General features: G+C 41.4%; 1 protein-coding gene across 1 annotated transcript in view; it reads right to left on the bottom strand.

Annotated features, from left to right (window-relative positions):
• The window catches only part of DCBLD2 (discoidin, CUB and LCCL domain containing 2), a 44,686-nt gene extending 32,568 nt beyond the window's left edge, over positions 1–12,118 (bottom strand). Inside the window, exon 1 of the mRNA XM_086761781.1 lies at positions 11,918–12,118. Coding sequence (XP_086617907.1) covers positions 11,918–12,041 — 124 coding nt within the window. The 5' untranslated portion in view covers positions 12,042–12,118. The remainder of the gene's footprint in view (positions 1–11,917) is intronic.
• Positions 12,119–12,644: the final 526 nt, after the last annotated feature.

Raw genomic sequence — 12,644 nt, 5'->3', positions numbered from 1 at the left:
GGGGAATACAGAAGCCGATTCTTACTTTTATAGCAAAAGTACAAAATTTAAGACGCCACTACAGCAAAATTTTACTGTTTTCATTTACAATGCTAGCCATATGCTGGGCTAGTGAAAAATCAGCACTTTATTATATTATTCTGTAAATATAGCTTTTCAATCACCATCTCTGGAAATGCAGTCTTAGCTTTCAGTCACTGAATTTTACACAAAAGAGTAACACTTCCTAAATTTAACATCCAAAATATGGTAACATTTTAAAACAAATTATCTCAAATTATTATATCATCTGAGCAGGTAAGGCTCTGCTTCCTCTGCTATCAGGTACTAACCAAAGTGACTACTTCAAAAGAACAGAAAAGAAAGATTAGCTGTGTTAAGACCATGTTGTAAAGCTTTTGCTTACCGATGTCAGGAAAATGATGTGAGTCCCCAGGGACAGCTATAACTTGTTTAAATAGCATGCAGGCAAATGCAGCCTACAAAGACAGGCTAGCCATAGTGAAAAGGGATTTACACGAGAACTCTGTAAGAGGACTCTTCGTCCAATGACACATAATGCAGAAGCCCTCCTGATCTGCTGCCCATGCTGAATCATAGTGACAGCTCATTTTGTATGTTGTCTTTTGTCTGGCACATGCAGCTTGCCCACTTTCCAAGACAAATCATTTACTTAGGAGTCTGTACCAACACTTTCATAAAAATAAACACTGTTGTGCTTCAGTGCTCTAAGTGCTATGCAGCAGACACACAGCTGATGAGGGAAACAAAAAATAACACACAGATGGTCATGCAAAATGCAAAACTATGAGAATAAGCCGTACTCATGGTCAGAGTAGGCTTAAATCCCTTGTAAGGTCTTCAAAGTCCTCATCACACCAGGACCAAACGAAATTTCTGGTCTTACATAAGTCAACAAAGAAGCAAAAAATTCTCCAATCATATCAGTTATTCACATGCTAAATTGACACTACAGTCATCTTTTTCTGTCTTCCATTATCAGTTCATAAATGAGACCACACAGCCTACACTGCAGATCCATGGTGGCAGACACTAATGTCAACACCAGCTACCGCAGTACCATCTTGCCTTTTGTAATAGCTGCAACTTCCCACCCGCCCACTGCTGGTGCTTAATGTACCCTTGTTGAGCTGTACAGCAGTTTTATACCCAGGTTAGCATCCTATTTGCCTTTCACTGAGTAAGGGTGTGGGTAGGGGTCAACAGGCATCTAACAGTCACTGGAGCCTGCACAATGGAGAGGATGCAAGGTAGGGGATAGGGAGGAGAGGGTGAGACAGCAGCAGTCAGTGGTAAAACCTGTATTTGGCTACCGTGAAACCAACAGAAGCCAACAGGAAGGATGCTGATGGTTTGGGTACCTGAATAAAAAACAGCAAGGCATCCAGAGGCTTTCAAAAAGAAAATCCTAAAAACCAGTTGGAATTATTTGCACCCTGTGGCTGCACCAAGAATAATGACTTTCAGTACCAGTTTCCAACCCTCTTTAAAGTTTGTCTTCCAACTGATGAAGCAGTAACACTTAATTTGATCTTAATCATCTTAATTTCTAACACTAATTTTCAACACTAATTTCAAAATTACGATGGGGACTGTTTGGGGCTTTCCCATTGTGAACAATATGGCTTCATTCTAGTGTCATGAAACATAATAAACAATCTGTTCTAAAGGTAATTAATTCCTAATTTTGGAAGTTTCCTTAAAAGGAAGATATTTTCACACTTGTGATCCTCTGTGAATACAATCAATAAAACAAACTTTATGCACTACTGAAAAAGAAGATGATTAAGTAAGAAGATTACAGTAAATACACACACTTCAGTCACTGGTTTTTAAGCGCCAAAATTACCATAAATGTATAGCAAGAGCACATAGAAAGTCAGTAGTGTAGGAAGCTCCAGTAAAAGCTATCTGTGAAGTTTAAACGTGCCCATCAGCTTTGCTGTAACTTCTTCATAGCAAGAAGGATGCCTTGTGTTATAGAACCAGAGACCTTGAAAACAGCTCTTTAAAAATGAAGAAATAAAGTAATGAAAATATTTTATTTGACATTTTCAAATATACTTGAGAAAAAGACAAAAACTGATCACCACTGGACTTCATATGCAAGTATTGAAAAGCATTAAATTTAATACTTGTCTCTTTCCAGCCTTGTGATAATGAGACACATTTTGATACCTGTATACAACAGCATAAAACCAGAAATTAACAGATAATGTTGTTCAGGGCTTCTTGGGTTTCGCAAAACTCACGGATCTGCAAAAGAAAAATTAAGCACCAGTAGTGTCTTTCCACCATACTGAACAAGGTAAGATGTTCCTCCCCAAACTTTAACCATTTTGGAGCAAAGTTAAAATGACTAGATACGGATTTAACTGGCTACAGTCCTGCTAAAGATGCAACAGCTGCCAACTATGAAAATCTTTGTGGATTTGCTGGCAAACATAAGTGCACAACATACTTCACATACATGCTAGACCACTGCAGTAAACTGTCCTTTCAGAGTGAAAATCTCCTAACTCAGAGAAGTAACCAGGAAAAATGGCACCACAATAATTCACCCTCTGTTTCCACTGCTTTCCTAATTCACCTTTCCACTCAAGATACTGAGGATCTTTCACCTGCCTCATTCCTGTGCAGTTTCTCTATACCAAAAACATTTACATCCAAGCAGACATATAAATTGCTTTTCTTGCCAAGTCTAATCAATATGCCACTTTTCTTTCACCACAATATAAAACTAGAAGTGCAAAATCAGGATGTATAAAGAGAACGCTGACAAAACTGCTAAAACAGTTCAGTGTTTCTATTCCCGCTCTCACAATATCTGAAGCTGCAAGTGGGCACTGAAACTACTACTACTTCTACTCCAAGAAATAGCAATTAAGAGACCTGAAAGGATTTCCTCTTCACAGTCAAGCAACAGTTGAGGTCTTACGATTGCCCAGTCTAAGTCCAGAAAAACCATAAATGGATCACTGAATATGAGGAGAAAATAACATTTACGGATGAAAAATATTTAATCTTCTGCAAATCTGGAATAATTTTACAACTACCACCTTAGGCCCCCCCTTACTAACAAAACCACGACACATATTTACAACTTTCGTTTAAATGCCAGACCAACATCGACAGTATTAGTGTAACATGACTGACAGCATCACTTTACATCATCTTTTTTTCTTTTTTTTTTTTTTGAAATGGGGACAGAAAAGCTACTAGCTCACAATCATTTACAGAAGCATATCAAGCTTTTCAAGTTCCCATTTCCACCACTAGAACTATTTCTCATGGATGTATTAAACTGATATCTCCCACAACACTCCAAGTAAGGAACCAAGAAAGTCAGCTTATTGTTTAAAGAAATGGTTCTATCAGAAGAACTGCTGTTGAAGAGAAAAGTTAAAAAAGATAATCCATGAGGCCTCATGCACAATACATCAAATTTCAGCAAGGCTGATGATCCAAAGATCAGGATTATCACTCTGATGGATACCATTCCAACTCCAGATGACAAAAACTCTTCCTTGAACTAACAGTATATTTGGAAAGAACTTCAAAAATCTGGGAGGAAAGTTTAGCGGGGAGATTAACAAGGGAAGTTATACAGTGGGGAGGGGAGTGTTTCATAAAGCACAGAGATGATCTGACCACTGATTTTATTTTCACTTTTCAGTACGTAAATGATGCATAACCTCTGGAATATGGTTAACAAGGCAGTCTCTTGTGATTTTGCTGGAGCTGAATTGAGTTTTCTCATCATAAAAAATGTAGGAATGATAAAATGTAATACGTTTATTTAAAACTGTTACTGAACAATGAAAAATGTTAACAAAGATTTCCACATAGAAGAGGAAAAAAAATCTGAAAATAATCTGCTTTTTTTTTAATACTACAATTAACTGATGCAATACTGTTTTGCCAGTAAAAGAGAAACCTTGGCATAAGAAAGCACTGGAGAAATATTTCTGAAAACAAACAAAAAAAAAATCAACAAAAAAACCAAAATGAAACACACACACACACACAACCAACCAACAAAAATCTCCAGACTTTACCTCTCAAAAAGATAAAAAGTGTCAAGTTTGAAACTGCCTGATCCTAATTTATAGGTCATTTTACAGAAAGATGGATTCACAGTATTGAAGACCAGAAGGGCCCTTTTAAGTATGGAATCTTGTATACCACAACAACTTAGAGCTAGCCAGTCACAATTCTTAAAGGCATCTTGAGAGACAGAATTTTTAACTATTTCTAAAACTAGCAAGCTTTAAACTCTTGGAGAGGAAAACAAACAAAAAAACACCCCACCAAACCAACTGTTTCTAAGATATTCTTCAAAAATACACCTACTTTATTTATGGCATATGGGTAAACTCCTTATTATTCAATACTACTACTGCCAAGAATGACACAACTAAGTTCATAAACTTTATTCAGCTTACACAAAAACATTTACTAATGCAACAGCTATGTATGCTATCGTAACAACGGTGCAGAACTGGAACGTTCCTAACTGTGTTACCCTTAAAAAACAAGATGCATGGAATTTCTTTTCATAGGACGGAAGTTCATTTAGTCGAAAACTTGAAACTTAGTACTTTCAGCACCATACTAAGAACGGAGGTTCTTACAAACAGCCGCCAAATAACTGTAAGAAAATAATGACTACCTGAGTCAAAATGCTGAACATCTATCACACACAGAGACCAGTGAACAAACCAAAATATCCTCTTCATGTTAGCAAAAACTAAAAGCGAGCACAACTGACAAGCACATATTCGGCTGCCTTTTACACGTATTCTGCTTCCAGGAATCCGTGTTCTCCAAAAGGATTTATCTTATTAAAACAATTACCAACAGCCACTAAGAATCCTTGCACTTCTGATGGTTCATGCACTTATTATTATGTTTTACATTGTTACTGTAAATATATTTCAATTGTTCTATAGCTAGGGAAGTCAACTCAAAACACAGTCTCACTGCAAACTCACAACAAAATATTTAGAAGTATGAGTTGTCACTTATTGTCAAAGGCAAATACTGATGTGCTTGACTTTCAGGGTGCAACTAGTCTCACCAAAGTCAAAGAGATAACTAATCACTGAGCTTCAGCACCCATCAGCTGTTTGCAGGTCTAAGCCTTACAGACTGCTAACTCGTGGTAAATTATTTTTATTCCAGTATTTTCAGAGAAAAAAAAAAGAATCTAACCTAAACAGAACTGACAACTATAAACATAGAGATTTTGTAAGAAATGCCAGCAGGAAGCATCCAAATGTCATAAGCAGTATCAATTGCCTGTGTATCGATTCCAAGATCCAACTGACTGAAATAACTGAGATACCAGGCTAAACAGGTATGAACTATCTGCCTTAAATTAATTTTTAAGAGTTTATCCTTTTACAGCTCTTCACCAAGGGAAACTAAGTGGCCATGCAGGGAAACAAGCAGAAATTGACAAAAAAGAAACAGCACAGGTTAAATGTTTTTCACTCATTCAAAGGTCGGGATTTGTTTTCTTTTTCAAATACTAGACAAATAATTCTTCAAACAAAAGCCATTTTCAAAATCAATGCTATTCTGTGGTCCAAATGTCAAATCACTATCACATTTTTTAGTATAATTTTTAATGCAAGTAACATAAAAAGTGGTCAAATACAAAGCAACAAGCTCAAAGAGAACATGAATAGCACAGCTCAAGCTGTTTGCCTCAAATAACAGAAAGCAAAGCATGAAGCTCAGCAAAATCTGATATTTCACAGTCTTACCATATCACTGAACAGGCTTCACAGACAATAAGTATAAATTATTACTCTGTATAAAAAATAGCACTGAAAATTTTATAGATTCTATTTTAACGCAAGTTGCTACATGGCCTTTCACATTAACATGTTTTACAGTAACATTGCTCCCCCTCCCCCTCCCCCCCCTTCCTAACCTCAGTTTAGTAATAAATCCACAGTCTATGCTGGACAATGGTTTCAACTATACCACTATTAAAAAAAAAAAAAAAAAAAGACCGCAGGAGGAAAGGGAAATCCTTTGATTACAAAACAAATTCCAGGTGATCCTAACTGCTTCCCCAAAGCACAGGGTTCAGCTTCAAATTCGGGTGACATGTAATAGCTTATTTAAAAACCTTTCAAAATATGGACAAAGTAACCAATATAGAAACTTTTGCCAATACGCTGAGCAGCAATTTCAACAAGGATTGCATTTGTACCGATGATTATCTGAGCTATCAAAGCTGATGCATTCAAGGTAGCACTTAACTAGCTGATGACTGAAACTATACAGAACGGCAGGGATCACATTAAAAACCTAATGCATCATTTCCCAGAGTACAAAGCAGGTGGCAGAATTGCAGAAAAGGAGACGGATTATTTTTCTCTTATGTGAATAACGTAAGAAAACATTCCTCCAAATCTTGAAAGCTGAACATCTCCGTTCAGTAGCAGGAAAATAATTTTCCTAAAGACTGCACTAATATGGTAGAAGGTCACTGGCTTGTGATGCACACAGTAACAGCGTACAAGCTTCTGAAAGAACATTTACATTACCTTTTTAACACTGGCTCAGATACTTGATTTCTATAGCCATATATATATATAAAACCAAGGTTTGTTATACTGCTTACATCCAAAGTAAAATGCAATACATTCTGGGATCATTTATGAGAACTCTAAGAGTGTTTACATGAAATGGTGATTCCTGTTTTCTTTAGAGGAGTGGACTAGGGTAGCATGATCACAACAGGGTCATGTAGGTGAGCTGGGCTGAACTGGCTCAGTACTGCGAGGTAACCTCCCAGAAAAGATGGCTCTGGAGAACACATGCATGTACCTTCTGCCTACCAGACCCGCTTAACCACTTCAAATAAGGTTCAGTAACTGGAAGAAGAAAAATAACTTTGCTGAGATTCTTGTTTTCAAAAGCATAGAATTTTCACCATTTTTAGGTCTGTACTTCCAATTCCAACTCACTTGCTCCTATGAACATAATTCCTCCACACAGTTCTCTACAGCACTGCTTCTGCTTCTCCTCACTAGATCTATCTTGAAGGCACAACGCTGGGGAGTGAAAAAGAGCACCAGGAAACCTGAATCGGCAGACATGTCAGCTAAGCCTAGCAGAACTTTAAGCTCTGGTCTTGAAAAATTCTTCCGCACTTCTCAGCACAAGGATGAAGAAGACTTGCCTCAGCACTCCTGCCTACATGGTACCAATCCCTGAATTCTCAATAGTCTGTATTCTGCACAATTGCATCTTCAAAACACTCTGCATTCTTAAGTAAAACTGTTCTATTAGCAAAACCAAATAGTTCAATAGAGCACTGCCCTGCCCATTATGAAAGACTTATTCTAATGTTAATTTGAGGGATAATAAATCTCTCATCCAAAGAGCTACAGATCTTTTTAATCAAAGTAATCCCTTATGGGCTTGGCTGCGACTCTTTCTCCCAGATGAGCCCAGCCAAGGACAATGGTTATAAAGGGCAATGAGATACCACCTAATCTAATTTAGCAAGAGTAGAAAACGGCACTTCTATGAAAGGCAACACATGACAATTGCTCATACGGCAGGTGGTTTTGTGTAGTGCTTTATATTCACATGCCAGGAGATCTCTGCAGCAGCGAAGAGACACCTGCAATGGGCTACCTGGGTGGCTGGAACCCTTCTCAGTCCCCTGTTCCTGAAGGAAGTAACCTCTTCCAGGACATCTAGGAGAAGCTACAGCCTCTCTCCCTCCCTCTTGCCCAGCTAATGGACACGTAGCTAGAGCCACCTTCTCTTTGTCTGCTTCCTTCTCTCCAAATCAAACTATCTCTCTTCCAAATCTATAGTTGGAGGACACTGTTAGATCCTTTCAGGCTTCAAGTTCACAACCAGAAGGTTATCCTAGTGACCAAAAGGGACATACAGTTATTTCTAAGTCTGAAACAAAGTTTAAGGAAACAAAGCTCACAAAATTGCACAGCTAGTTCTAGTCTTCTGACCTGTCCCAGCATCTTCTGAACTCAGCCTAATGCAAGTAAAATGCAGTACCTCAGTGCCAAAGTCACAACAGCCAGGGAGTCACAACAGTCACTACAGTTGTTTGTTTCAGCCACCAACATCTGAATGACCATGAGCTATTTCAAGTCCTACAGAAAGGTAGAGGCTAGGTGGAGGATCAGCATCTGCCTAATTCTGGACTGGCCATAGTTAAAGACACCATTGTCTACTGCCTTGCCAGATGGACAAGCAGAGGTGAGACCAGGAGCACTGTGGAGAGAAGGGAAGGGCACACAGGAACTGAAGACGAACAGGGAACGCACAATGGATCCAGGAATACTGTCGTTCAATCAACACAAGGTCATGGAAAACTGTTTAATTAGGCTCAATGTATACAGAGCCATTAGTTCTTTCACTTAGCTTTTCAGATCATGGTTAACTCAGCACCATACATTCAAAAATTTCTCTGCTACACTGAAGCAAACATTCTTAAGCTACAGTGATGAATCACTTTTGTACCTTCTTCAACAAGGTTTGAGCATATAACATCCTTATGGGTCAGTATTTGTTTAAAACAAAATGTGCGAATCACATTCCAAAACATTCAAGCATCCAGAGTTAATTTTTCTAAAGAAAAGGTTGCGAACAAATCTGCTTCAAATCACCTGGGAATCAACTTCAGAATCTAAAGTTTATTTTTAACTTAAGGCTTTATTCCAGTTTTAGATGCCAATCGGTATCCACTAGGAATCCCCAACAGATGGCTACCAAAGTACATGTGGGATAACAAAGTTCTTGCTCCGCAGATCCCACAATCTTTATATCTTTAGAATAACTGAGACATTACTCAACTTCTGCTTGCACGAAAGCTATGCAATCATTTCTCTTAGCTCTGTTTTTCTAAAAAAAAAAAAAAAAAAAAAAAAAGGCTAAACTTAACTAACGATCAGGCCATACCAAATTTATGTCAAAGGCTGAACATCTGTTAAGAGCACTGTTTCTCAAAATGCAATCCACAAAGAGCAGGAAGCTTACTTGGTGCTGGATTGCTTTCATTCACACCTGCTTAATTACATGAAAAACAAATAAAACACTTCAAGTATTTTTCAAATATCAATTTCCTTGCAACCAGGACCTAGAGTCACTACAGAATCATTTAAAAATCTCAAGACCTAACTTGCCCAGCCATCAGCTGGACAGTCCTCAATGCATGAGACTATGAATTGAAGCACGGGGTACTTTACTGCTGAGTATTTTTCAGTGTTCCTGAAGGTGTTCAACCTCATACAAAATGCTTGAGTTTTCCAAGACGGTGAGAAGCTCAAGTTCAAGACCTTGACCAAAGAATGCTGAATTACATGCACAGAATGATTTTCAAAATGATAGACTGAAAAAAAAAACCAAAACAAACCCACTAGAATCCTACAAGATAATGCAGTGGGCTACTAAGTAAAAAGCATATTCACCATAGCAGTACCTGTAGTTTTTCATTTCTCAGTTTGCAGCTATCTGGAAGGGGAGGAAGAGAATATTGGGAGAATATTTGACCCAATATTCGATACAAGTTTCACATTGACCAAAATCATATTGTTATTTTTAAATCAGTTCATACTAGGGAGGTACACTACAGAAAAGCTTGCGAGACATTAAAATACTCTATCTTCAGAACAAGATTTAAATACCATGTAGCACATGAGGCTTAGAGCTGCTGAACAGCAGAAAAGAAAATGAATAGCTGCTTATTAACAGAGGATCAGCCTCCCTAATATAACAAATGAGGCTAGGTTTCTACATAGTATCACTTACTGTATTTTTATAAAAGAGCTTAAAAACAACTTTAACTGTGGCATTTCCTAAGCCTTGGGTACTTTCATTGGCAATCAATATATTATCTTACAAGCTGGTGCATATATTTAATACACTTACGTAGCAACAGCTTTGTGCAGACCCTTTCTGAGGAAGACAGCAGTTTCATTTCTGTATGGAACTCTTTACCCAAACTAGAACTATGTCAGCATTTAAGACACAGAATATAGGCTCCTCAACCTTCTCTGGAATAAGATAAACGAAAATATTTTGGCAGGGAAACAGTCCCTCACAAGCAGAGCTTTTCTTAGAAGCTCCAACAGTTTCTCATACTGAAGAGTACTGTATTCAACAACACCAGAGAACCTAAACTTAAAATAAGCTTTGCTTTTTCTTACCAAATAAAATGAAGTTTGTCAATAAAGAGGTTCCCCTCCTGCTCAAAAGCAAGACTTCTGTGCAAACTTTAAAGTATTAACTAGAGCGACACTGTAATTTGAAATTCTAGGTGGGAGGCTCTTCAGCGGTTTCTCAAGAGTACAGAAAGATAAAGTGAACAGCACACCTAAAAGCCTACTGTCCATGCAGTCTCACTTCTTGCTGCATGGTCCCACCTCCCCTAGCACCCTTCTGACCACTCACTGAGCCAATTCAACACAACAATCTGGAGGAAAATCATTACTCTTCCTCCCTCCTCCTTATTTCGCTTTTCTCCTACAATAACAAACTCAGTCTGCTCACCAAAAGGTCAGACAAGTGTCAGGTGAGCACAAGTATTTGGAGTGTGATGCTCCTACAGCCTGAACTAACGCCTTGCTGCTGCCTGACTCACCCAGCAGCAGCCTTCAAAAGACTAAACGTTAAAATTGCCCAATTTCCTCTCAAAACCAAATGGGTCTTCCCCTCCTCTATTATAAATTAAAAAACTAAAACAAAAGAAAATCAGGTAAGCCAAATTAATTAAAATGTGTGCTTAACAGTACAGTGCATGTATTTCAAATTCCTTTCGCATTTAAATACAGTATTTGTGATATTCAAATACATTCCCATCTCCCTCTGCGATGTACAGAAATGTGAAAACAGAGTTATTTCTGGAACAAAGCATAACCAGTGCAAGAAGCAAGCGGAACTGAAAACCATAAAATTTCTCTTCTCAATCCTCATATTCACAAAAGTGAAAGTTTCAAGATGCTGTCAAAACATTCACTCCCACCACTTTCTCCCAAGCACATGATCAAAGTGACAGTTACTGTGGTATCCTCTCTGATCTTCTGCCATGAAGTGAGCAACTTGTGCCTCGTAATTTTCAAAGTGCTAAAGCCTAATCGGTATTTCCATCCGGGGAGGAGAAATCTCCCTGACTTCTACAAACAAAAAAAAAAAAACCAAAAAAAAAACCACCACCCAACCAACCCCAAACCCTGCCTAGCACAAGATTCCAGACTCTTTGCCCCTATATACCCTTCTGCACCCTCTATAAGTTTATTTTCACAGCAAAGAGAATCTCTCCTTTATCCACCTCCGGGACGGCACCACTTCCCACAGAGCCAGCGGAGGAAAAACCCGGCGGTCACCCGCGGCTCGGGCAGCCTCCCCCAGAAAGGAGATGTTGCTCAAGATGACAAACCCCGCCACACCCTCCGCTGCTCTGTGCCCCCAAGCCACCTCCGCAGCCCAGCGCCCCCCTCCCCTGTCCCGCGCGGGTGCAGCCCTCCCGCCTCCAGATTCCCCCGAGGACGGAGCTCCGCGCGGGGCGGGGGGGGGCCAGGCCGGGCAAACCTCCCCGCGCTCGGGGGCCGCCTGAAGGAGCCCTTACGCTCCCCGACGAGGCGGGCAGCCAAAAACGGGAGAGTGGGGAGGAAGAAAAGGGGGTTTCCCAGAACGGGGCTCTCCTTTCGCCCTTTGTTGGTTAAGGAGGGGACCGGCTCAGGGGGGCGCACGCTGAGGGGGTGCGGGGGAGGGGGGGGGGGCTGGGGGAGGGCAGATCACGGGTGGGAGCTCCCTCTCCCTGCAGCAGAGCTCTGGAGGGGGTTGGTTTCTCTCACCCGCCCGGCCGCCTCCTCTCTCCCTGCCCGCCCGCTCCCGCACCCACCTTTCTGCGCCCCGGTGCCCCGCGGCAGCAGCAGCAACAGCAGCAGCAGCAGTAGGAGGCTGAGGCGGCGCAGAGAGGCCGCCTGCCGAGTCCCCGCGGGGAGCGGCCGCCCCGGGCTCACCATGCCCCGCGGCGTGGCCAGCGCGACCGGCAATCCCAGGGCATCGCGGGCTGCGGGGCGGCCGGGCCGGGCCGGGCCCCGCGTCTCTGCCCTGCGTCCCGCGGCCGCCAGCGGGACGCGCCTGCGAGCCAGCCAGCCAGCGCGCGCCCCCAACCGCCGCCAACCGCCCCCTGCAACCGGCCCAACCGCTTCCGGGTGCGAGGCGCGGCCCCCGGCGGCTGCGGGGCTGCCCCGCTTCCTGCCGACGCCCCCAACCCTGCACCGCAGCGGCGCCCGCCGCCGAGCAGCAGCCCGCGGCACGGCGGGCGGAGCGTCCCCCCACCCTCCCGGGCCCCCCGCCCAATCGCGCCTTGGGCGCTGCGGGGGTGCGCGGGCGGCGCCTTCGGGGCGGCCTCCTCGGGGTTAACGGCCCCGAAACTGAGCCTCTGGGAGCCAACCCCTAAATTTCCTCTTTATTCCACCTCCGTCCTTCTTTACGAGTTGGCCAAGAATATTTCACTTATTTTTTTTTCTCTCTTTTTTTCTCCCAAGGTAGAGATTAAGTGAGGCAAAATTGCCTGGAAAAAAAAACAAAACTGAAGAATTGCTGTTGTTAATAGAAGAGGA

This window comes from Chlamydotis macqueenii, chromosome 1 (genome assembly GCF_036417535.1).
Source record: "Chlamydotis macqueenii isolate bChlMac1 chromosome 1, bChlMac1.mat, whole genome shotgun sequence".
NCBI classification, from domain to species: Eukaryota; Metazoa; Chordata; class Aves; order Otidiformes; family Otididae; genus Chlamydotis; species Chlamydotis macqueenii.
Note: the sequence above shows the minus strand (reverse complement) of the source record. Positions and strands in the feature narration are given on the sequence as shown.